The sequence below is a fragment of the Lutra lutra genome, chromosome 10 (assembly GCF_902655055.1).
Source record: "Lutra lutra chromosome 10, mLutLut1.2, whole genome shotgun sequence".
Lineage (NCBI taxonomy): Eukaryota > Metazoa > Chordata > Mammalia > Carnivora > Mustelidae > Lutra > Lutra lutra.
In genome coordinates this window covers 13,794,312-13,820,668 of record NC_062287.1, presented here as the reverse complement: position 1 = coordinate 13,820,668, position 26,357 = coordinate 13,794,312, and the positions used below count along the sequence as shown (strand labels likewise).

General features: G+C 55.3%; 1 protein-coding gene across 1 annotated transcript in view; it reads left to right on the top strand.

Moving 5' to 3' along the window:
* DSCAML1 (DS cell adhesion molecule like 1) overlaps window positions 1-26,357 on the top strand; it is a 341,358-nt gene that overhangs the window by 231,610 nt on the left and 83,391 nt on the right. Inside the window, exons 4-8 of the mRNA XM_047693447.1 lie at window positions 7,057-7,203; window positions 11,980-12,258; window positions 15,463-15,738; window positions 17,943-18,239; window positions 19,859-20,131. Coding sequence (XP_047549403.1) covers window positions 7,057-7,203; window positions 11,980-12,258; window positions 15,463-15,738; window positions 17,943-18,239; window positions 19,859-20,131 — 1,272 coding nt within the window. The remainder of the gene's footprint in view (window positions 1-7,056; window positions 7,204-11,979; window positions 12,259-15,462; window positions 15,739-17,942; window positions 18,240-19,858; window positions 20,132-26,357) is intronic.

The window sequence follows — 26,357 nt, the reverse complement described above, 5'->3', positions numbered from 1 at the left end:
CACCTGGGTGGCTCTGTTGGTTAAGCACCCAACTCTTGATTTGGGCTCAAATCATGATCTCAGGGTCATGGGATCAAGCCCTGCATGGAGCTCAAGCTGGGCATGGAGCGTTCTTGAGGTTCTTTCCTTCCTCTCCCTCTGCCCCCTCCCCTTGCTTCCTCTCTCTCTCTCTCTCTCAAAAAAAAAAAAAAAAAAAAAATATATATATATATATATATATAAATTTCTAGGAAGAAAGGGACCTTAAATATGATCCAATTTCTTTCTCTTACTTAGTATTTAAATCCTCTATGCAATATCTCAGCCAAGCATTTCTCCAGTCTCTACTTAAATACCCCTGGTGACAGGAAACTCACTACTTCCTGAAAACACTCATTCCAATTCTTTATAATCTTGACTTAAAAATTTTTCTTATTTTAATCGCTGTAGAATCCATATAACATAAAATTTGCCATCTTCATTATTTTTAAGGCTTAAGTTTTTGTTTCAGTAGCATTTCAGCTCCGTCTTGAGTTCAGAAATGTTTAAGTGCAGCTTTATCTCGCAAAACTGGAGCTCCATACCCATGGAAGATTATTTCCCATTTCTTCTAACCCAGCCCCTGACACCCACCATTCCACTTTCTGTCTCTACAAAGCTGACTGCTCTAGGTACCTCCTATCAGCGGAATCAGACCGTATTTGTCTTTTTGTGACCACCTTATTTCCCTGAGCATAATGTCCTCAGGGCTCACCCACACCGTCACCTGTGTCAGAATGCCCTTCCCTTTGAACGCTGAGCAACATTCCATCATGTGTCTAAACCACCTTTCCTGGTCCACTCGTCCATCAGCAGACACTTGGGTTCTTTCCACCTTTCGCTAGTGTGATTAATGCCATGAACAGGTGAACAAAATCCTTTTTAAGACCCTGCTTTTAATTTTTCCAGGTACACACCCAGAAGTGGAATTGTTAGGTCACGTAATAATTCTATTTTTATTAATTTAAGGAACCTCCATCCTGTTTAACTTTGACTTTGGAAAGCTCAAACATAATTATTTTCAAAAGTGATTGGATATAGCAAACACAGTGATTAGCAGTGGCAAGAGGTTTGCCAGATGTAGAAATGCTCAGAATTGGGGTGCGCTAATCTGGGAAGGCTTCTTGGAGGAGGTAAAATTAGAGCTGGTATCTGACTTTGCTTTGTTGCTGTTTCATCATGAGCAATATGCCGATAAAACTACCTTCAAGTTTTGGGAAGCGTCATTCATTCGTTCTAGAAATATTTATTTCTAGAGCACCCACTTTGCAATCAGCACTGCTTTCACACTGAGTGAAATGAGAGACTATTGGAGGGCTTTGAGGAAAGGAGCCACATAATCTGACTCCGGTTTTAAAGGCTCACTCGGGCTGTAGGTTGGGAACAGATGGAGGAGGGACAGGAGCCGAAGCAGGGAGCCAGGCAGGAGGCTGCTGTCCCTGCTGTATTTGGTCATTTCTGTTCCCTTGCTTTAGGGGCTAGGAGTGGGATCCGTGGAGCCCATACCTTCCTGCAAACCCTCAGCTCCTTCCTCCTCTTCTGCCCAGCACCCTCTCCCTACCAAACAGACCCTCCTACCTGCCTCTGAGCGCAGAGAGAGGCCCAGCCTCTGCAGAGGGCAGTCCCCCCCCCCGCCCCCACCGCCGCCACTTACAGCCCCCTGGAGCTTCCAGGAGCTCCAAGATTTCTAGTGTTCCTCTCTCCTGCAGCTCTGGGGAGTCTCTGAGGCCCAGCTATTTGACCTTTTAGAAAAAGACCAAGAAGATGCTGTTGGTTCACTTAGCCGCTGTGTGCAGGACCTCTGCATTACCAAGGGCAGGCGTCCCCTTTCTTTATGGCCAAGCTCCTGATGGGGAAGGAAGGGGAGAATTTGCAGGAAGCCCAGCCACGGGGACCGAGCGCTCCTCATCTCCTTGAGGTTGGGTCACTTGGATTGAGGGTGATGGAGCCCCGCCAGTGTGCCAAGGCCTCTCACAAGCTGCATTTCATCTAGCTCTCCCAATGGCTCCGTGACGTAAGGTCTATTTATTATCTCTGTTTTCCTGAAGGGGAAACGGGACTCAGAAGCTGAGCGCCATCAGAGAGACGTTGGTTGTCAGAGGGAAGGGGCCTCGTGAGTTTCTCTTACCTCACGGCTCTCTGCCCCGCCTGCACGTTTTGGGACCTGAAAAGCTTTCTTTAAAGACCAATTTCTTCAGAGACCATACCCCCAGAGATTCTGAGTTTAATTTTAAAAGCTGCTGAGATGATTCTAATGTCCAAGCAGGGTGGGAAACACACATGTACCCCACCTCCCCCCTCTTTTTTGCAGGAGGGACAACTGAGGGCCTGGGAGACTCCTGGACCCCCTGCGGCCACCCGGTGTCTGTTTCCCAGGGCTGTCATAACAAGTTACCACAAACCCGATGGTTTAACACAGCAGATATCTACCATGTCGTGGTTCTGGAAGCCAGAAGCCCCGGGTCAGGCTGTCCGCACGGCGTGCTCCCCGTCCCGGCTCTAGAAGGGGAATCTTCCTGGCCTCTTACATAGCTTCTGGGGTGGCTGGCAATCCCACATTTATTGCCTTATAAATGCATCACCCCAATTTCTGCGTCTATCTTCACATGACCTTCTCTGCTCATGTGCCTGTGTCCAAATCTCCCCGTTCTTAGAAGAGGACAATTCACACTGGATTTAGAACCCACGCCAATCCAATATGACCTCATCTGAACTTGATTATGTTTGCAAAGATCTTGTTTCCAATGAGTTCCCCGTTCACAGGCCCTGGGTGGGCATTCATTTTCGGAGATACTTTTGAACTCAGTGCACAGTCCATTGTTAGTGGCAGTGCCAGGACTCCAATCCAGCCTCCTAAATCCAGTCCTGGGCTTGTACCCTGTCTATCCTCCTCTTCTCACTAATGGCCTCCATCAGGTCTCCCCACCCCTCGCCAGCCCCCAAGATAACACCTTTCCTGGTGGAAGAACATTGTCTTCTAACCATGGAATCCCAAAAGGCAGAGACCAGGTCCAAGACCTCTCCATGGAGTGCAGTCTAGGACCTAAGGATGTCCCATAGAGACTTGATAAACCAAACTGAATTGAATGTATGAGTGCTCTCTTACATTATAAGGTATAAGGTAGTGAGGACCCCACTGACAGAGGCAACCAAGCAGAGGCTGCTGACCTTATGTCCCTATGAGAAGGGCTGCCATTCTAGGAGAGTCAGTCTAGCACAGAGCTTTGGAAGAGCATGGGAAGTGGACTGATCCTCTAGACTCTGCCATTTACTAGCTGTGTGACTGTGGGTAGGTTATGTAACCTCTCTGTGCTTTGCTTAGTAAAAACAATAGTATCCATTTCAAAGCGTTATGGGAATTGCATAAGATAATGTTTATGAAAGCCTTGCCCTGACATGTAATAGGTGCTCAATAAATATTGAACTTACAAAAGGAGAGGCCCGCTCCAGATCACCAGGAAGAAGGATGGTAAAGAGGGGTGGAGAATTTGTAGTAATAGTAAAAAGAAAAAAGGAACCACACACTGTGCATCCCTGGTCATGGGCAAGTTCACAGGTGATGCTACAGCGTTTGGCAGGTGACAGTCCAGCAGCATCAAAGCAGTCGGCATTTAAACACAGACCCGTATCCCAGACTTAGAGCCTGAGGGAAAGCGACCTCCTGGCGTACGCCCATGGCCACACTGCTGGAATTTGGGGTGGAACGGTATTGATGACCAAAGATGTCTCCTGGCCCCTGGCCACCTCATGCCGTTAGTACCTCCCAGTCTCGATGTCGACCAAACATGATCCCAGACACGCATTTGCATATGGCCTCAGGATGGGGGCTGGACATGGAGGTCATGGCTGCCACTCCCCTTCCTCCAGCCGGACCCAGCCTACCCGGAGAAGAAGGAACCAGGATGAGGGATAACTGCTCCTCTACCCGTTCCGGGGATGGCCGGTCCCGTTTGGGGTGTGGAGTAGGGGCTGCCCGACTGCCAGGCCACGCCATCAGAGCCAGCCCTGGAGGCCAGCTGTTCTGTGGATCCCTGGCCCCTCCGGACCCCCCACCAGCTGGCTGTGCTGCCCCCATCCCACACCGTATGCCACTCACTCCACCGGCCTCTTGCTGCTCCCTTCCCCAACAGGGCCCATCATCTGATTCTCATCAAACATGCACAACTGATGTTGCACAAGTACCCCCCCAGAGGGGATTAACATAATACCCCTGATTTCTCCTTCCCCTCTCTCGAGCAAGCAAGCGCTGTGCCTCCCCCTGGCTGCGGCCCGCCTTTGTTTCACGAGGAGCGATATACTGTGTCTGGAAATGTTACTGCAATTAAATATGCACAAGAAGGGGGGAAGGGAGGGGGGAAATGAGGACAATGAAGGATGTGAAACATCAGACGCAGCAGCTGCTTGTTGCCATAGAAACCCCAGCTCCCCACCACCATCCCCGCAGCACCCCTTCCCAGCTTAAAATTCCAGTAGGACCAAGTGCACCGTCGTCCCGGGGTGCTGGGGGCCGCGGGATCACAGGGTCCAAGCCGCTGGGGCTGGAGCACCTGTAGGCTGCTGAGGTGGATTTGGGGGTCTCTCCCCCTGCAAACACACACCTCCGACCAGATACTTCTGATTGGCAGTAACACCCTCCAGTAGTTCTGCATTCCAGTCCCAGTTACATAATAAATCACGGGAGAGCTTCCGCATTTGACTTTGGGATGTCACAACATGGAGACAAAACGGCACATTCAGAGTCTGGTGGGGAAGCCAGGCTTTCTCTGTGCTTCCCCCGGGTCCTCTCCGACGGCTGGCAGCAAGGCTGGGCTCCCTCCCACTTCCTTCTCGTGTCTCACCCACAGCACTGAGTGGGGGTCTGCAAGGTGCGGTCTGGGTGCTGGAGAGGGCGTGGTGGGGGTCCAGAGGACAGGCAGGCTGCCAGATGGCCCAGTTGTTCTTCAAGGGGGGTGGCCCCAACAATCTGCCGCTCGGTGGGGAACCATGTGACATCCCAGACCTAGTCCCACACGGTCAGGTGTCCAAGGGTAGAGAGATGGCAGTGGTCAGACCAGGCCTTAGCTGAGTGTGAGCTGAGTGGGAGGTAGGGTGTAATGGGGCTACCTCCCACTCCAGCGCATCCCCTAAAAAAAGTGAACCGTCTTGGGTCGGGCGTTGGTAGTCGCACTCTATCCTGTGCTGGTCATGTAAGGCTGATAGTTAGGTACCCCCCTGGCGCCTAGTAGGTCTAATCCTATGCAAAGGTGGATGGGAGATAGGGAGGGGAAATTCAGAGATCGGTAGATAAACCAACATGCATTAAGAAACAAGAGATCATCCATTTTGAAGAAGTTCCTTGAGACCGTATTAAATAAATATTAAAGATATAGCTTCGCCTGATGAAAAGTCGAAGGGCGTGACAGCTCCTGTCCAGTTGGTGAGAGGTGTCAGTGACACAGGTTTGGGCTAGTTCCCTAGGGCTCCAGGGAGTAGAACCAGGATCCGTGGAGGGAGCCACCAGGAGACCCATCGTGACCAAGGAAGATGTCTCCAAAAGTCAGAGCTATCCGCTCTGGAGTGAACCACTGAGCGAGGTAATGAGTTCCCCAAACCCAGAGACATTCAAAGGAAGGCTGGAGAACCTTTGTCAATGATGCGGTCAGGCACCTTCAGCTTTCAGCCCTACAATTCTATAGCATTCCTTGTCACCAAGTGTCATTAGGTGAGATCCCAGTCCCCTGGTCCTGAGGCTGGTGCTCTGGGGTGGTGGGACACCACAGGATGTTTCTGAGAGCCAGTGTTCAGAGCTCTCATCATTGGTTGAGGGGGTCATCAGCCCCCAGGTGGGAGGATGCAGACCTCTAAATAATGGGAGTTGAAGGGCATGGGGCCACCCAAAGTGTTTCCTTACGAGAGTCTGGCATTTGAATGTTAGCAGGTCCCTCCAGTGGAGTCAGCATGACCCTCTTCCCTATAGCTCCTTTTTTAAAACACTGTACGGTCTTGATTCCAGTGCCCACTTCTGGTGGAAATGGCAGCCTAGGGTCTTTTATGCCTGTCTGGGGAAGCAGCCTAGTCCCCAGAGAGCAGGCAGAGGGACCCAATCAGCATCTCACTCTCAGTCTGGCTGGACCTTGGGTGGGAGGGCGCTGTCTTGGGCTTAGGGCGTCTGAAGCTAAATGCAATCCCCACCCCAGCTGGCAAGTCCATATTCTCCCCCTTTTAAAGTGAGCCCTGACTAGGCTCAAGTTCAGGGTTTGCCTTGGGACCTTAGACAAGGAAATCTACTCCACTGCTAAGTGGCGTCAGGTGTCATAATCCGCAAAATGGGTGTCCTATCCCCTGACCTTTCGGCTTCCCTGCCGAGTCCTGACAATAAGACCGTGGAAGGACCGGGAAAAGTAAAGCACAGCATCTGTGCCTTTGCCTCGCACAGAATGAGCATTCAAGAACTGAGTATTGAATGAGTGTTGTAACCCTGGCTCTCCATGTCCCCACCATTAGCATAGGTAGCCTCAGCAACTGTTCGCTGAGTGAACGGATGACAGAAACTCAGAGAAACGGGTTTAGGCTTGTCCTGGCTCCATACGTGGGGAAAGCTGGGATCCAGAAGGCCTGAGTTCTGCTCTGCTTGTTGGTCGCGTGACTGACGACGGAGAGGACACCTCAGATGCCTGTAAGAAACGATGAGCGTGGAATGTGAAGGAATTTTGCAAACCCTTGCCCAGAATTAGGAAAGATGAGGACTTGCTGTGCACCAGACATTTCATTATTATTTCAGTCCTGTGATGCATTATTTGCACCCATTGTGTGGGTAAGGCTCAGAGACGTTAAGTGACTTTCCCAAGGTCACACAGCTATTAAGTGGACACGTCAGTTTGGAACCCAGATCTTGGCTGACTCTAAAGCCCACCATCCTTCTGTAAAAGTCAGAAACCTCTACACCTAAAGGGATAACAGTTCTGGGAACAGTTCTGGAAGGCAGCTGCCAGCCTGAGTGGCTTCTGTTGGCGTACCCCGCCAGGGGAGTAATGGAGTATGTCTTGATTGTGTCTCCAGAAAACAGGTTTTTTATTACTCACCACGGCGGGCTGTACATCTCTGACGTGCAGAAGGAGGACGCCCTTTCTACCTACCGCTGCATCACCAAGCACAAGTATAGTGGGGAGACCCGGCAGAGCAATGGGGCCCGCCTCTCTGTGACAGGTAGGCAAGAGGGCTGCGGAGGGCACCAACCCACCCTGGGGATGGCCGTGTCCACGCCACGGATCTGGGACACTGCTGCGTACTTAGGTCATCAGGGGACTCAGAGAAGGAGATTAAAGAACAAAAATACAGGGCCCAGCAGGGCAGAACATGTCTAGTGTGGTTTGGGGTGCCCTTCGTGTAAGAACCTCGGAGTCTGCACCTAAGCAAGCTACCTCTCCTGGAGAATTGATAATGAAGGTGAATGCAATCCATCTTCTCTTTCCCCTTTTTGCCTTTGCTGCCAAGAAGCTCATGAGTATAACCCAATGTTCAAACACAGTAACAATGAGGTTAGATTAGATAAGATATGGGAGGATTTTGTTCCTTCATGACTCTAAGTATTTTTTAAGATTCTATTTGCCCTGTTTATGAGCCCATGTGTTTCTTCTATTATAGATTGAGAGTAGGCAGGATATAATCCATAAACTACAATATTTATAAACTAAAGAAAAGATTCTATTTCTGGAATGATTATCCCTTTTTCAAAGGGATAGAAGCTAAAGTTTATTGAGTCCCCTGCGTACCAGATCTTATCTATTAGGCACCATAATATTCTCGTGAGGGGTACGCTGTTCTGTTTTACAGGTGAGAAAAAACAGATCTTAGGGAAGCCAAGCAACTTGCCCCAACTGTTTAACCTGTGGGAGGCAAAGCCAGGATGTTCCCTCTGCAGCCAGGGTACCACCCCTCTCTGCAAGGAAGGAGTCATTTGAGCACACACACATGCCCCAGTCACAGAATAAAGGAGGGCAGAGGGTCCCCCTCAAGGAGCAGTTCCTTTCTGGAAGCAGTGCTTTTCCAAACTCTTGACAGCAATCCACAGATAGACATTTTTATCATAACCTGTGCAAGGCACACTGATCGCTCCTACCACATGCATTTAAATGAACTCTGCTATTTCCTATTCTATCGTATCCAATTTTGATTTATCTAAATGCTGGTTGCAACTCACCAAATGGATTTCATAAGTTCCTAACCGTTTGTGACCTACAATTTGAATATCTCTGCTGTTGAGGAGGTGGGATTGGAGTGGCTTGTGGAAGGAGGGTGAACCGATAACATGGTCGTTTCGGAGACCAGACTCACCCAATTGTGCAACCTGTCAGGGTTTCTGGAAAAGTAGCCTAACTAGAGGACCGACTAGAGGGTTCTGTCTCACTCTGACCGTCTGGGGTTTGGGGAGGATGACGCTGACCCTCAGATTATCTCTATCCAGACCCTCTCTCATTTGCCTAGCGCATTTGAGGAGCAGGAGACAAGAGGATAGGGCTCTCTGATCCCTCTTTGTGTCTCCAGCACCGGGCCCTGTGCCTGGCACATAGTAGGTGCTAAGTAAAGATTTGTGGACCTAAGCAATGCCAAGGGAAACTGCTGGTGGCTGCACTGAGGGCCTCCGTCTTTGTGGCAAGACTTTGGAATCTGCAGCCCAATTCCCCAATGTGTTAGAGTGGTTCCTTTGGAAGTATTGGGACTTGTTTGCATGCTGCTTTGCATCTCATTTGCATGCTTCTCATAAAACAGGGGAATGGTGCAGAAATCCCCCCTTCCTGCCAGCCTGCTGCTTTCTCCGGCACAAATATTTAATCCCTTCATCCTGCCAACCTCACCTCCACTTTTACTGGGGGAGTAGACAGGTGTCTCTCAAAAAAGACACCCTTTAAACGGGAGGGTGTGCCAACCCCGATCTCCTTCTGGTCTCCATTCCCCACCAGCTGTGGGGAGAAGGGGGGTTGGGGCAGGAAGAGAATGAGAGATGCTGTCAGAGATAAAGCCCAAATGAGAGACAGAAGTAAAGACAGGGAGGCCCCCCACGCAGACGGGGTCCCGGGTCCCGGCGGTGACATGGCCCTGATGTGATGTGGCATGACAAGGCATCTGCCAGCTGCTTGTCTCGGCAAAAGTGCAAGTGATACTGGAGGAAGGCAGTGCAGAGGGGGCGCGAGGGGGGCACATCGGGGAGCTCAGGCCTCAGCCTCCAGCCCCATGTGCCACACATCCACTCCAGCTTGGGGAGGGCACTCAGTCAGTCCTGAGCTAGAGAGGCTGGCCACGGTTTCTGCTGCGGAGGTTCACCGTCTAGTGACTGGCACCCCCGAGAGGCCCCAGGCTGGCAGGAGTGGCCGGACACCCGGGGAAGGGTGGCCCCATCTCCCCAGGCCCCAAGGCAAAAGGAGGGAGTGAAAGGATCCACGTGGCAGTCTGTCCTCAACGGTCATTTAGTGAGGGCAACAACCACACCTGTGGGTTCCTCAGTCCTCACAGAGTGTTCCAGAAAGCAAGAGGGCAGGAAGGAAGATGGGCACAGGAGATGTGTTGGGTAAAGGGCTCTGATCCAGCCCAAGGTGCCGGCTTAGCCTCACGCCTCACGGGCTGTGCAAGGCGGCAGAAAATAAGGAGAGTCCCAGACCTCAGGCTCCTCATCTGTACAATGGGAGCGACAAAACATAACCCCCGCCCCAGCTTGTTGTGAGAAACAGGGACCAGATGGGCAAAGCTTAGCGCGGTGTCTGCCACGTGGGGAGCACTCAGGAGAGGAGCTGCCGTGTTGTGGTGGCTGTCTTGTTCCCGTGCTGTTGCCGCATCATTGTTCCCACAGCTTTCCAAAGAGCGTCTGTTGGGGAGGGGGAGGAGAGCGACTTTCCTCTTTCTGTATGGTCCACGGTGAAGGAGGCAGTTTCAAGAACCGTCTGAGCTCCCTAAAATCCAACCCCCAAACAGCCATTCTGAGCATCTAGATCCTTCCTAGAATTTACCGAGAGCTTCCATGAGTATGAACCCCATGCAGGACGCATTATCGTCTGCCTTTATAAAGATGAGACCCTTGACCAGAGAGGCTGGCTGAGGAGTCCAGGGCTCCCCAGCTCGTGGGGTGGGGGATGGGGGGGCTAAGCCACGTGCAGAAGCCACGTTCAGGGCACCTTTCCGGCTCATCCGATTGGAGAGGTCCCAGCAGCCTCCCCAGGGCGCCCCGAATGCCCTTGGAGATTTCTCAGGCTCAGCCATCTGGCTCCCTCAACCCCACGCCAGCCCTGGCAGCGCCCGATCCCCCCGGGGCTGTCACCAGTACACGCCGCAGCATTTTACTTCTGCTCCGGAGTAATGAAAGAGGCTTCTTTCCCTCAGAATTTAATTTCACGCCTGAGACTCGGTGATTAATTCCCTCCCCCCGCCCCTTCTTCCACCGCCCCGTCGGCCCCTCCGCTTGTAAATTCTGCGGTGTGCCACGGAATTTGTGTATTTTGCATCAATTAAGTGTCACATTGAGTAATTCTTTCCTGGCACTGGGTTTGTTTATCCCGACCATCCCCACAGGGTTGCGTGGGGAAGAGGCCATGGAAGCGGCTGGGGAGGGAGGGCGGGGGCAGAGCTGCACGGAGATTTCGCTCAGTCAAGCTCTCGGACACGCGTCTTGCCTTGTTGCCTACAACAGCCTCACGAGACTCGGAGGCAGAGCCAGGACCCCGGCCCCTGCATGTGACCCTCAGGCTCTGAGCCAGGATGAGACTCGCCCAAGGTCACACGGTTTCCCCATGGCCGGGGCGGACCCGCACCTGGCTCTCCTGATTCTCATCCCAACCTCCTTCTGCAGAGCCATGGAAGGTGGGAAGGGAGTAGAGTCTTCTACAAAGTCTCTCCCCACCACCACCCAAGAATTCCCCACCCAACCCTTCTCTGAGGGAGATGAGCTGAGGACAGGAGACATTTGCCATTAGTCAAGGAGGATCCGGAGGGGATGCCTGCCGCTCCCACCATTCATTGTTGAGCTGACCTCAGTATTAGATGGCAAAATTTACTGAACAAGGGTGGGTGAGACCTGATGTATGATCTCGGCTCTGTAGTGTGATCCTGGACGGGTCACTGCACCTCTCTGGTCTCTGACCCTCCTCTATCTATGGCCGCCAAGACCCCTAAGCCAGCTCTAGCCCAGGAGCCCCCACTCGGCCTCCCCCAGAGGTCAGGGGTTCAACAGCCATAGGCCTGCTCTGTGTAGGCACAGGAGATACACTCACAGAATCCCACCAGCCAGGGGCCTGGGACAGCCACCGGTCAGGGCCATGGGGCCTGCAGTCACGGCTCTCTCTTGCTTGAGAGTATAAAATGGAGAATTATTCAGGATGGTAGGTGTGGTTTGCAGAAGGCTTAACTTCTGAATCCTTCTGGGCACAGATGGAAAAGCATGGCCCTCTCTGAGTTGGCTAGGATCAGAGATGGGAGGAGACAGGACAGGGAAGCTGGTTCCCCCAACCCTGAGGGGCACCCCCAGGCCAATCTGAGGCCCAGACCAAGGCTTACCAGAATCGCACATTTGAAAAGTCATGACTTGTGTCACAGGGTGTCCCTTCTCCCAAGTCTGGGCCAGGCTCCAGGCACTGTGTCTATGAAGGGAGCTCTTACACACTCTCTCCCTCTCGGCACTTCTCTCTGTCTCCCTTGTTACATCTGTCTGTCTGTCTTTCTGCCCACATTATCCTCTTCCCACCTCCCCCAAGCCCCTGCTTCTCAGTCATGGCTCTCCGGGCCTCTATCTGGCCTGAGTAGGAGAGTTTGCGCCAGAGTCTGGGGCCCAGGAGACACCACAAGCCATCCCACACTGGGCATTGTTCATGCTGGGTACTGGTGGGCAGAAGGTGCCTATTCTGGTGCTTGCCTCTCTGCCCCCCCCCACCCCTCACCCCTGCACCTGCTTCATCCTGCTCGGGCTGGCCAGGGCCACTGATGCTCTCTGCCTTCCAGACCCTGCCGAGTCGATCCCCACCATCCTGGATGGCTTCCACTCCCAGGAAGTGTGGGCGGGCCACACCGTGGAGCTGCCCTGCACGGCCTCTGGCTACCCCGTGCCTGCCATCCGCTGGCTCAAGGACGGCCGGCCCCTCCCGGCTGACAGCCGCTGGACCAAGCGCATCACAGGGCTCACCATCAGTGACCTGCGGACGGAGGACAGCGGCACCTATATTTGTGAGGTCACCAACACCTTCGGCTCTGCAGAGGCTACAGGCACCCTCACGGTCATCGGTGAGTGGGGAACCCCTTTGCCAGGCCTAGGAACCTTTGAGAGCACCACGGTATGACAGGGAGCGGTGGCACCTGCCTCTGGCCAGCCCCAGGGGAGAACCCCCTGGCTGGGGAAGGCAGCAGGACATCCCAGGAAATGCTCTGGGTTTGAAGTCAGAGGATCTGTTCCTTGGTTCTGGCATTATCAGATAAGAACCGACTTTGGGCAAATCACATAACCGTGGTCACCACCTCAGTGTCCTCTTCTATAAAATGGGAGAATGATCCCGGGCCTTCCTGAGGTAAGAAGGGTCAGAAGGGACCATGAACGTGACAGTGACGGTGACAAGCTCACGGGGCTTCCTGGCTTGTTGAGAGGGAGGAGTGTGTGCCCTAAAGGAAACGGTGCTGGTGTTAACCCAGTAGAGAGGACATACTGTAGCCCATCAGACACGATTCTCAGAATATTTCACAATATTTGATGGGGACACTGATGAATCAGATCAGACTCCGGAATAAATGACGAAGAGGGCTTTCCAGGATCTGTAGGCAGGGTATCAGCCTGTCCTGGCTGTTCCTCCCGATCCCGGAGCCCTAGACCCCCAAGGGTCCAGCAAGCCCTTGGGGCGAGGCGGGGGGGTTCACAGACTGTGCTGCTGCTGAGCCCCTGGGCTGAGGTCAGGCTCTGACCACAGTGGGGCTGGGATTTGGAGACCCCTAGGGAATCCCATCCCACCAAGCAGCTGCATAGCCTGAGGCCCCATTGAATGTGATATCAAAGGGTATCGTGAGGGTCCCTGAACCTGGATGGTGGGAGGAGGCTGTCCAGCGGTGATCCACCCTGCGGCACAGAAGTTCCCTCCACCATGCCGACTGACCAGAGAAGCCCTCCTCCCCTCTCCTCTCCCTGTCTCAAGAGCATAGAGCTATAGGTCTGCAGACCCTCAGTGTTCTCCCTGCTTAGCTGGCCTCCTGGGCCTAGGGTCTTGTTCCCCTGCCCCAGCCCAGATGTGAGCCTGGTCTCCTCCCTGTGGTCGAGGGCATCTTAACAGTCAGGGTACATTTATCTGCGGTGCTGGGAAGAAGTCCTCCCTGTGGGAACACGTGTGAGGCTGGAAGAGCAGAAAGAGCCCCAGGAAACCCACTGGGGGGACAGCCCAGGATACAGATGCTTAGGTGAGAGTGTTGAGAGAGCTGGGGACCGGGGGCTCCTCACAGCCTAATGAGCCCCAGCTGGCAGGGCAGGAGCATGGAAGGACCAGCACTGATGTCCCCCTCTGTGCCCCAGTACTGTCCAAAACTGCTTAGTCGGATAGGCCTTCCCCTCTACCCCCGTCCCAGTGCACACGCATTACATACACACTCTCATCTCACACACACAGACATGCACGCATGCATGCACGCTGCCTCAGGGCTCAGGTCAGGAAGGTGGCACACCCCTGAACCCTTAGAACATTAGCAAACCTGACTCTGGGTGATGTGGTGTTCATAGCCCCTGTCTCAGTACATACAGGCAAGCAGATAGGCGTGCATGCACGCGCGCGCACACACACATGCACCCACACAGGCAGAGGTGTCGAAAGGTCACATGCCCACTTCTCCATATACACATGCACACACGTATGGTGCCCATACACATTCACAGATACACACTTCCTCCACCTTCGCGTGCTCACATCCAGGCACACGCACACAGACCCACAGCCGTGTGCACACCCCCGCTGCCGTACACCTGATTCCCTGCCCACCCTCTGCTCCACATTCCCCCCAACACTGGGTTTGGCTGGACAACCACGTTCAAGGGCAGGTGGCACAGCTTTTCTGGACCTTCCATTCTCTCTGCCAGCCCCGCTCTGCCAGGTGTCCAGAGGAAAGCAGGCTTTTCACACGCACACACCCCCATTCTGCCACCGAGCCTCCCATCCATCTTGTCACCAAGTCATGCAGGGCAGCAAGGTGAGAGCAGGTAGCTGGCTGAGCCCTGAGAGCCCTGGATGGTGACTGGACAAGCGGGATGCCACCTGACTCATCGTGCACTGACATTTCCTGGGCAGGGCCTCTGGGGGAGAGCAGGAGTACCTGGCAGGAGCAGACTCCTGTGTGCTTTGACTGTGCCCAGCCCAGCCAGGCTGCCCTGCCCCCTCCTCCAGGTGACCTCACTGGGGTCCTAGTCCCCTGCAGCCCTCAGCCTCCTCTAGAGAACCCCAAGCCCATGGAGATCGGGGCAGAGAGGTGGCCAGCCCTCCCAGCAGTGATAAACAAGGCTGGGGCAGCAGTAGACATCCAGGTGAGAGACACTGCCCTGCTCTCAAGTGCTCACAACCAGGTGCAGAGACAGACACAGAGGAGTGATTAAAAGCCCATGTACGTAGTGTGGGGACAGTGACACCGAGAGAGGCCCAGAAGAGAGGTCCTAACCCAGCCTGGTAAGGGAGTGGTATCCAGGAAGGCTTCCTGGACGAGGTATCCTTGAGCTCAGTGTGAAGGATGGATAGGCATTAGGCAAAGAGGAAAAAGAGCACTCTTAGGGGAGGCTCTGGGGCAAGAAGTGGCCCCGGGTGTGCAGCAAGCACAGACGGAATGCTGCTGCCCCGAGACTGTAGGGCTGAGAAGCAGAGGCAGGTCCCCAGGGGCCTCGATGGCCTTGAATGCCACACCGAGTTCTTGGGCATCATGGAAGTCCTAAGCAGGGCAGCGGCCAGCTATGGCATGGAGAACTGAAGGAGGGAGGCCGGGAGGGGGGAGGATGTTACTTCCTGGGTCCGGGATGGAGAGCAGAGTCCCTGGGGGGGAAAATAAGGTGGTCAGAGTGACAGAAGATGGCAGCTGGTTATCTCTACAGATATGAGAGACAGGTGGCAGGGCCAAGGGTGCCTCCCTGATTTCTGGGGAAGATGATGAGCCAGCCAAGCTCCTGTCCTCTTCTGAGCTGAAAGGAGCTCCCCAGCCCCACAGGGCAAGGGCCACGTGTCCAGAAAGTGCAAGCCGTCATAACAAGAGGTGCAGAGGGATGGCCTGCCCTGACCCTGCCATTTGACAGATGAGTAAACTGAGGTCTAGAGAGGGAATTCACTAATCCCAGCCCCTCTCACAAGGAGTCTGGGGACAGAACCAGGGCCTCCTCCCAGCCCAACCCCAGCCACACTGCTCTGCAGTAAAAGCCGTTTTCTTTTGTTTTCCTCCCCGCTGCCTTTCTCCTCTCTCCTCCCCTCTGGCCTGGCCCAGACCCCCTTCACGTGACCCTGACACCAAAGAAGCTGAAGACCGGGATCGGCAGCACGGTCATCCTCTCCTGTGCCCTGCTGGGCTCCCCGGAATTCACCATCCGCTGGTACCGCAACACTGAGCTCGTTCTGCCCGACGAGGCCGTCTCCATCCGCGGGCTCAGCAACGAGACTCTGCTCATCACCTCGGCCCAGAAGAGCCACTCCGGGGCCTACCAGTGCTTTGCCACCCGCAAGGCCCAGACCGCGCAGGACTTCGCCATCATTGTGCTGGAGGGTGAGCTGGGGCGGCCGGCACCCGGGTGGGTTCAGGCTCCCTCCCTCCCGTCCTGAGAGCAGGCCCTGGTCCAGGCACCTGCCTGTCTTAGTCCTTCCATGGGCCCTGTGGGGAGATGCTTTTGCTTCATGTACCCTATTTTGCAGTTGGGGAAACTGAGGCTTGGTCACTTGCCCAAAGTCACACAGCTTGGCCAAAGGTCAGAGTTGGGATCGGAACTCAGGTCTCTTAACCACCGTGCTATATTGCCTCTGCCCTCCGAAATTACTAGGACCTCACTACAAAAGGGGTCTTCTTTCAGATGCCAGAGGCTTTCAATCTCACAGGGGCCCTAGGACTGCCCACCAGGAATCACTGCCTTGAGCCCCACCTCTGCTTTCTTCCCTGAGCCCTCTCTTTCTGGCTGTCCCTCTCTCCCCATTCTCAACCCTTCCCGCCAGGCCCATAGCCTTTCAAATCTTTGCCCTAAGGTCTCTTTGCAGCAGGCTCTGTTTCTTACTACAGAGCTGGATTTCCACATGCTTCCTTCTCCTTTTAAAGCTGCTGCCACCCAGGGCTCCTCACCCAGCACATCTGTGTACGGTTGTTCAGGTTGTTCACTGTACAAAGTGCCTACAAGGCAGGACCAAGAGTAAGGACTGGAATCCAGCTTGAATCCCCCTTGCCAAGCCATGGGCCCTGGCACCAGGTTGTGACCACACAGAGGAGTCCCCTTTTTCTTACTTGCATGAGAATACAGTGAGGATTGACAAAGGCCCTATCCCTACCAACAAATTTAGTGGTCCCCCAGCTCCTTTGTTGCTACCAAAACAAAACAAAAACCCCACAATCCTATTGCTTCCAAGGATTTTTCCCCATTATAACAAAGACACCAAACCCAGGCAAGTCCTACAGGTTACTGGGATCCCACATGGGTCTACCCATCACGGCCTGTGGGTCCTCATTCCTTGGGAGATGGGACGTGGTAGTGGGCATCCCCTTATCCCTCACCCTAAGTACAGTGCACAGTGAACTGCCCCTCCTTCAGGCCCTGCCTCCTCTTGTCCAGCCAGAACTTCTTCCCAGATCTTCTTCCCACCAGCTACGAACAGACTAGTTCAAAATGGGAGCCTGACCTCTCTGGGGACTTCCTGTCTGACCGACTCCCCACACAGCACAATTTCTCTCTGAGAGGACAGCCCACTGATGGCCAGTTCGGGGCAGGGATATGGGAAATGAGGATGGCAGGAAGGGCAGAAAGGAGGGAGGGAGGAACAGCCAGAAAGGAGGGTTCAAGGAAGGAAGCAGAGGAGGGGCCAAAAGCTGTGACCCTAGTGGGCGGTCCCAGGCTCTGCCAGGCACCAGGTTCTCCCCATGGTTTTAGGTAAGAGTCTCCTGCAGAAACGGGGTTAGGGGCTGGCAGACTGGATTAACATCGGCATTTGGGTGTGAAACTTGGTGGGGGATGTGGAGAGCCATGTTACATTGGCCTTTTTTTTTTTTTTTTTAAGTGTTTGCCTTAGTTTTCAAGTGCACAACACATACTTTAACTTTACAACAACCCTGTGTGGCAGGCTGGCCAGGCTCAGTAATTTCATGCTCCCTCTGCCATTGAGGAAGCTGGAGCAGTGGGATTAATTGTCCCGTCTGGGGTTATTGGGTCAGCGGACACTTAAGCTCCGGCCACACACACACCCATGCCTCTAGGCAGCCACTAAGCCTTAAACTTGAGGCTTGGCTGACAGGGCTCTAGCACCCCCAACCCACGCGCAGGAGCAAGTGCTGGAATCCAATTCCGCAGGTCCAGCCAAACCAGGTCCTGGTTCCACGCGGGGATCTTGAGTCCTATGGCTTTCCTAACACAGGGAGGAGAAAGGCGGAAGGGCAAAGTGAGCCAGAGCTGACATTAAGCAATCACTTGCAAAGCATTATACGAAGCATCTTTAATGCACTAATCCCTTTCGTCCTCACAGCATCGGTATGAAGAGGGTATATTCACTCCCCCCGATATCTCTACCCTCCAGAGTTGAGAAATGGGGAGACTCAGAGAAGTTAGGTAACTTGCCCAAAGACACAGAGCTCACAAGGGGCTGTGGGAGGATTCAAATCCAGGGGTTGGAAATCTGTGCGGGAGAAATGGGTACCTCACGGGGTGGGGTGGCCTGACCGGGCGGCCGTCACTCCGTGGCTCGGTGACCCTGATGGGGACTCCTCACTCCCGGCAGATGGCACGCCCCGCATCGTCTCATCCTTCAGCGAGAAGGTGGTCAACCCTGGGGAGCAGTTCTCGCTGATGTGCGCGGCCAAGGGCGCCCCGCCCCCCACCGTCACCTGGGCCCTGGACGACGAGCCCATCATGCGGGACGGGAGCCACCGCACCAACCAGTACACCATGTCGGACGGCACCACCGTCAGCCACATGAACGTCACGGGCCCCCAGATCCGTGACGGCGGCGTGTACCGGTGCGCGGCGCGGAACTCGGTGGGCAGTGCTGAATACCAGGCGCGAATAAACGTAAGAGGTGCCTGTCTACATTTAAATATCAGAATAGGCTTTTGAGTTCCTTTGCCATCTCTGTGGTTCCCATTATTCTTGTGGTGATTAGTACTTATGATTAACTGTCATTTTGCTTTTAGTAGCGGTCTCTTTCCTCTCTTTCTCCCCTTTTCCCTGCCCTCCACACACCCGTCATCCTTTCTCGTGTGTGCGTGTCTGCTACAGTTGGCCCTCCTCTGCGTCCCCATCCCCTCCCCTGTCCCTTCTCCTCTCCCAGTCTGACCTGTCCCCACCCCCATTCCTCCCCATCAGATCTCTCTGGCCCCAGGTATACTCAGTACCCCACTAGCAACCACCAGCCCCACCAGGGCCTTGTGAGGACAAGGACAGGGAAGGGGCAGTGGGGCCAGACTTGACCTTGGATGGGGATGTCCATCAAAGCTGTGCTCCCAGTGTCCTCCCACTGAGCCATCCCCCAAATGCTCCAGGAGATGTAAGCAGCCAGGAGCCAACTCACAGCCTTCCCCCCGATTTCCTCCCTCCCAAGGCCCAAGCCAGCAAGAGTGGGAGGCGCAGGCTGGGTGGGGGCGTCCGAGCAGACACCCCCCCCAGCAGTGGGGGAAGCAGTCCTCAGGTGATCATCCCCAGATCTCAGCTCTCCAAGTCACCCCCGTGAGGAGACCCTTCTCTGAAGCTCTTTGCAGCTCTGTCAGGTGCCACTGGTCCTCACCCGGCCCCTCCAGCGACCCCTGACCCAAGGGCAGAGGAGGAGGGGGGAAGGGCCCTGGTGGCTGCCATGGAGCCAGGGCTCCAGCCCCACGTGAGAAAAATGGCCTCCCATTTACCTCCCTCCCTGCTTTTGAATTGGAAGGGCCAGAGTTCCAGGGTCCTGGGATCCCCTCGTGTGTCCCCCCATCTGCTGGGTGGGGAACCTGAAGCCTGGGGTTTCCTATGCCCACTCCCGCTCCCTGCCTAGTTCCCTGACCACTCCCACATCGCCACCTGCCCAGCCACCCAGCTGAGGACACCCCCTCCCCGCAGCCAGGGTGACCAGAGTCCCCCCTCTTAGGTCCCCTTCTTAGGGACCCACAAAACCCACTTACCTGTTTAGAAGAAAACCATCAGCTCATCCAGTAACGACCTTCCTACTGCCTTTTAAATATTTAATGTATACGAGATCTTTTTTGGTACAAGACCATGATGCACAAGTTAAATGAAAAAAAACAAAATCTCCACATCACCATTGTAACCCCCAAATCTTAATCCCCTTGTAAATGAGAACTCACCCTCCCAAATCCCAGTCACTTCTCGTGAGGCTTCAGTTGGCTCACATACCCCGTCCCATTAGGGGGACGGATCCCTGCCCCAGGCACGCATGGACCATGTCTGTTTGCAGCTGTTTGAAGCTAGTAACAGAGTCCTGGAGAGACCGTGGGTGCCCCCAGTTTCAGCCTCTGCCTTTACCCTTGCAATGAAGTCTTCCTTCTCCCCCACCCTGCCCCCCTACCCCACTGAATTTCCATCCCGTGAGAGTTTCAGAGCCAAGTAACGGAGAAGAGAGTCACAGGGCAGCTCCCGGCTGTCCCTGGCTAACCGAACCGCTTGTCCCTCCTCTGCTCCTCCTCCCCCCTGACTCCCACCCAGGCCCCCCCAGCATCCGGGCGATGAGGAACATCACGGCCATCGCAGGGCGGGACACCCTCGTCAACTGCAGGGTCATCGGCTACCCCTACTACTCCATCAAGTGGTACAAGGACGCCCTGCTGCTGCCCGACAACCACCGCCAGGTGGTGTTCGAGAACGGGACGCTGAAGCTGACCGACGTGCAGAAGGGCATGGACGAGGGGGAGTACCTGTGCAGCGTCCTCATCCAACCCCAGCTGTCCATCAGCCAGAGTGTCCACGTGGCTGTCAAAGGTAGGCCCCGCCCAGACCCAGAGCCCACCTGGGGCTCCCCGCCACCCGCCGACGGCTCGGGCAGCAGCAGCCTGGCCTGAAGGAGTGGCAGGCCGAGGAAGAGAGGGTCCTGAGCGGGTGTTCGGGAGAAAAGGGGCAAAGAGAGGGGAAGATTGCAGCGGGACAAAGAAGGTTCCCTCTGTGGGCTGCAGAACAACATGGCACTGACCCGGGAGGCATGAGAGGCATATGAGGCGCAAAGGTCACTTTCTGGGCCAGAGGCCCGGGTCCGCGATGGCGGGTGTATCAGTCAGGAGGGAGCCGCGGCACGTCAGCGGGGGCCCACCAGAGGCCACCAAGATGAGGCAAGAGGCAGGAGCAGCAGGAGGCTGGGTGGAGGGAGCCTGTTCTGGGGCTCTGACTCTCCTCTACCTGCTCATGCTTTTTGAGGCCTACAGAGGATAGCCTGACAAAACCTCGGCCCAGCCCCTTCACACTCGCCTGGGACAGGCATGTGTTTTGGGCAGAGGTACTTAGCACGGTGCCTGGTGCCTAGGAGCCATTCACTACATGCCTGCGGATTAAATGAACGAATGAGTAGAACTAAGGGACTCCGTGCATGTGTGAGCAATGACAGCTGTCCCCTTGGTTCTGGGGCTGCGCAGGTGTGCCACGCTCCATCCAAATATGTTCCTGGAACTGCCGGGCAGTGAGTGAGTGGAGTGTGGCCTGGATTCTCTGGGACAGGATAGGGAAGGAGATGCCTGCCAGGCCTGGCTGAGGAGTGGTCAAGGAAAGCTGGGATGGGAGGTCATTAATGGCCCCAATGGGTAAGGATCCAAGGGGGTTCAAGCACTGGGAAAGCCTGAGGCTCTGGGAGCATGGAGATGCCAGCCTGGGGCCCCGCAAAGGAGGAAGGAGGGCTGTGGTCTCCGGCCACCGTGCTGGTCTCCGGCACCAGACTGTAGCCGCTGTCATAATGAGCCCAATATCACTGTGGCGGGCCCACCACGCACCAGTCACTGTGACTTGGCACTCCATATGCTCAGTTTCATTGAACCCCAGCACTGCCCCCTTATCTCAAGCAGGTACCATTTTCTTCCCAGTTTCCAAGGCGGAAAAGACAGAGGGACAAAAAAGTCAGGTAATTGTCACCTGGAAGCAGAATGTGTCCCGGGCCTGTCTACCTCCAGGCCCGGGGCTCTAACCCAGAGCTGGGGGAAGGGAGGGTTGGGAGGAGGAACCACTCTCCACGCTCCACCTCAGAAAGAAAGAGGCCTCGGGGACCCCCTGAGAGTCAGGAAGGGAAACAGAGACCCTGAGAAGGCTGAGAGCCCCGTCGCCTGGGCTCCTGTGTCAGGTCACCCCAGAGCAGGAAGGAGGGACCCTGGGGACAACATGCACCAGGAGAGGAAAGCTGGCCTGGGACCTGGGGGGGCCCACAGGCAGGAAGAAACAGCGGGGGCGGGGGTCCAGGCCTGTGAAGGGGCCCTGGCACAGGGGAAGGCCCCAGTGGGTCCCAGGCCCCTGAATCAAGATCCAGGAGCAGGTTCGTGGACAGAAAGAGGGAGTCTGGGAGAAGGAAGAATCGGAAGAGGTAGACACCGCATTGGGCTGTGGCCCCTTTGAGCGTGGGGTGATAATGGCACGAGCAGGTGAAGTGTCTGGTGGACGGTCAGGAGACTGAACAGTAGCAGCCAAAGGCGGGGTCGGCACTTCCCTCCCTTGCCCCACATGTCACAGGCGCCCTTGGGCACCCATCACCTGTCACAGTGCCAGCCGGTGAGTGTTTCCCAAGCTGAAGCTGAGACAGCAGTCTGGGTGGTACTGGCTTGCTGGGAGGCCTCACTTTGGCCCCAAAAAACTGTGGGGCCGTGGCCATTTCAAGCCAGAGCAGGGGACATGAGACCCTAGGGCGTCAGCCTCCCTGCCTCCCACCGCTACCCCCTAGTTAGGCTGAGGGGTACCCTGGCCCCCTCATTAGCTGAGGCCTGTCCCACCTCTGTCCTGCCCGGAGCCCTGGGCAGGAGGCTCACAAGCCCCAGGCCACCTCCCCGGCTTGCTGGTGGTGGAAATAGCAGAGCCTGCCTACCCCCCTCCCAGCATCGAGGCCTGCCCGTATCCATTTCCCTTACAAGCAGTGGACCGAGAGTTTACATTGTAAACATCACATATTAAAACATCTAACCTTTGCTCCACTCCCTTCTGCCAGCCCGCACCAGTGAGCATTTGGCCGGGTTTGTTGGCTTAAAAAAAATAAATAAATAACAGGGCTCCGGCGAGCCTCGGAGTACGCAGAACATCCAGAAAGCCGCTCCTGCTCATCAATTATTCAACCCCATTCAGGGAGCGATCAGTCCTAATGAATTGAATCTGATGCATTCCGTCTCAGCGACTCTCTGGGCCTGTTGTGATTGTGCTGAGCGACAAGAGGAAAGGGGGAGTGCGTGTGTGTGTGTGTGTGTGTGTAAGAGAGAGAGGGAGAGATCTAGAGGGCAGAGCCCATGCACCAGGCACGCGTGGCTCCCTCACCCAGCACAAAGCCCAGCGTTCATCAAACACCATGCGTGCATACAGGATATGGGGCACGTGTGCACATGTTCCCTCTTCCCTGCCCTCAGGGTCTGAAGATCCAGCCCTAGAAGGACGGGGGTCCCTTGTTTTCTCTCCAGACCGAGAAGTGGCATTTGTGTGCGGGGCTCTGGGACCCCCTGCCCCTTCCACTCGGAAAGCTCAGGTCCTCCCTCCCTCCCTGACTCCCTCTCCCCACCTCATTAGAATGCACTTTTGCAGAAGAACCCATCAGAGCTGATTATGAGCATGCTGCTTGATTAGCTGATGTGCTGTTCCAAGAGCTACTCAAGGAGGAGGGTGGAGGAGGTGCCCCTGGGTGTGCAGCGGGGCCCTGACTCTGGGTGAGGCAGGCCGGGTCAGGGGCAGCACTGCTGAGCCCACTCCCATCACCTGGCTGGGACATGCGTCCCACTCAGGGGACTGGAGCAGAGAGCCAGGGTACAGCAAAAGGCAAGGTGGATGTGGGACAGGGCACTGGACACGGAGGATCGGTTAGAAGTCCCTCCCACCCCGCATCTCTCTGGGGGGCCGTGGGCTTGCGGGCAGGAAGCAGCAGAAACCCATGCTGCTCCAAGGAGCTGGAAAAACCACTGCTGACCCCATTCCTTCTGGGACTGCTGGTCTCATGATGAATTTTTCAGACACTGAGCTAAGAGCAGAACACACCCGACACACACGCACACACATGTGCAGAGCCCTTTGTGTGCGCGGATGCGTACATATGCTCATTGGTTCGTATGATATGCATGTCCATGCAACAAATATATACACACTAACCTGTCCGCTGTTGCACACACATGCACGCGCACGCGCATGCCGGCAGTCATGTGTGCACGAATATTGGCTCTGTCCCTACCCTCCCGTAAGACACCATTCCTGAGACACAAAAGGTGGCTGCGAGTGGCACCAGATGAAATATTGCCCTGGTGAGCTGGTGCGGCCCAGCAAGGTGGGAGGGCTGCGGGGAGAGGGTGGGCATGCTTTGTGGGCCCCTTGGGCCTTGGGGCATGTGACGCCAACTGGCAGGGGAGAGCAGTGCTGTCAGGAAGGCAAGTGCTCCTCTCTGGGCATCTAGAGACATCCCTGGCAGGATACTAAGAGGCGGGCACATAGCTCCAACCTAGATTCGATGTCTTTAGGGCCCCCCGTAGCTGAAAAATAATGTAGCAGAAAAGCATCTCTGGGCACGTGGGCTGAATGTTTAATTAACTAAGAAGGCAGGCTGCGACTGGGGCCCCTTGGCTTCAGCTCAGCGAGAGAACATCTCCATCCCCACATCTGAGTCTCTCTGGGCCTCTGGAGCCAAAATGAGGACAAGAGGGGCTTGCCGCCCATGCTCTGTAAGGCCGGGGGTGGGCGGTGCTGCCACGCCCCTGTGGAGCACAAACGGAAGAGGACACACACATCCGCTCCTTCCCCAGTTCCCATACTCCACACCCACACTCCGTCTTCCCTGGCAGCCCAAACCAGTGCCTGCCCTGCACCCGGAGCCTTTGGAGGAGGGCCCCTTCCACCCCAGTGAGTGGGTTGGGGGTTTCTGTGATCCTAGGTTGGGGTTTGGGAAAAAGCCAGTCCCTGGGCCAAATGCCTGCTATCCACAGAGGTGGAGGTCTGGAACCCACAGGGAGGGAATACAACGGGTTCGTAGATGCAGAGAGCCCGGTGGTCCCTGGGAGAGGGGGGGCACCAGGAAAGCTCCTGCCAGCGGCCTTATTCCCCAGCAGAGGGGTCCTGGCACACACGAGCAAGCAGCCACTTCGGTGGACAGTCAGGGCTCAAGAGGGTGACTGGTGGCGGTGACGGTGGGGACGATGGTGTGGAGGCAGTGTCTACCAATTCAGAGAATTTACTGCGTACCCCCAGTGTTCTGGGCACCAACTGACAAATGCAGACACGCTCACGACAGACAAAAATCCCTGTCCCTGGAAGCTTCCATTCTGGGGCGGGGGGGGGGGGGGCAAATGGATAATGCATAAAATATATAAAAGAAACCCCATGTCAAAGAAGGAGCTGGGATGAGAATGTCAAGAAGAGTTGGGAGTGGTTTTGCGATTTTAAATAGGGTGGCCAAGGGAGGTCTTCCTGAGAAAGAAAGGGTTGTGTTAAAAAAAAAAAAAAAAAGGAAGTTATTATTATTATTCCTAAAATAGAGGCTTTAGAGATTACTTGGTCCAACTCCTCTGTTTTTCAGATGAGGAAACGGAGGCTCAGGGCGGAGGCAGGGTGGTTGATGGGAGGTAGCCTGCCTCCGCTCACTTGCACAGAAGACAGAGGCCAGAACCCAGCTCCTGGGCACGGCTGTCTCCCCACCTCCGTGCTGCACAGGCAGACACGCCGACTCCCCCCAGTGCCCTCTCTCCGCTAAGCAGGCGCAGTAAATAAGAAGGCTCAGTCTCAAAGACAGACAATGAGCGACACCATAAAGTGTTTATGGTCTGGGCTGGCCGTTGGCACACCGTCGTCTGCGCAACGCTCCCAAGCAGGGGGCCGTAAAGGCTTTATGGTGGCCGGGCACCTCCTAGATGGCCGCAACCACTGTACGTCCCCAGCCACTCTGTCCTCTGGCCTCCTCACTACGGTAGCACCTTGCTCCAACCCCATCTCCCTCAGCATGGAGTTGCCCTCTCCCCAAAGATGACTGTGGCCAGAGCATGCCCCCTCACATTCAGGCTGGGGGTTGGAGGAATGCTGGGACTCAGGGGCGGGTGGGGGGGCCTTTGTGCAGTCGACCCTTGGAGGTCCCTGCTCATCACTGAGATAGAGGTCATCAGAACTGGACACCCCCCCCCCCCCGCCCCACTACTGAGGATCGCTTTCCCAGAGGCAGAAATGGACACACACATGTTCAGTTAGCTCACGTCTACCTCTGAGCATTGGGGAAGACATCCCTGACTCACAGGTCCGAAAGCAGCCCCACATCGGGGCCGCTGCCCACACACCCATCCCAGAGCCCCCAAACCCTGTTTCTCAGAGCCTCTGGCTCATGGGGCTCCTCTGCTAGTCAGGGAGCCTGTGAAGGAACCAGGACCCCTGGACTTTCTTCTCCCTCCTGCTGTACCTGCGGTTATGGAAGTATCTGAGCAGAAGCCTGGAGCCAAGAAATTCCATGAGCAGCTCTGGCCCCTAACACTCCCACCAAAGGGTTCCTAAGGGGACACCTCCTTGCCTCGTCGGCCTGCAGCAGGGGCAAAGGGTAGAGGGGGCCAGGAGCCTGCCCTGGATCTCTGGTGTGTTGTCTGGTTGTCTGCCTCCCACAGGACAATTGTGCTCCTGAGAGCTCTGGCCAGCCCTGGTCAATGTCTAGCCCCCCAGATGGGTACTGGTCGGCTACCGTCTTCAAGGGCATCGCAGTAGCCATCCACGTTATTCCCGAAGGCCAGAAGGGAGTGATAACCCCTGGTTGGCCTCTGCATCATGGCTCAGCCTTTCCCCCTCCCCCACCCCGTGTACATTGTGTCCTTTAGCTCTCTGCCCAAATGCCACCTCCTCCGTGAGGCTGCAGTCACCCAGCCAGATGAGTGAGACGTCTCGAGGCTCTGAGTTCAGCATCTGTCTACTCAGGTGGTGCCTGCCCAATAATCATTGAGGGAAATATCTTGCCTTCCCTAGCAGAGGATGAGCTCCTGGGGGTTCTATCTGTATTTTAAGCATGTTTCTACTTTCTCCAGCCCAC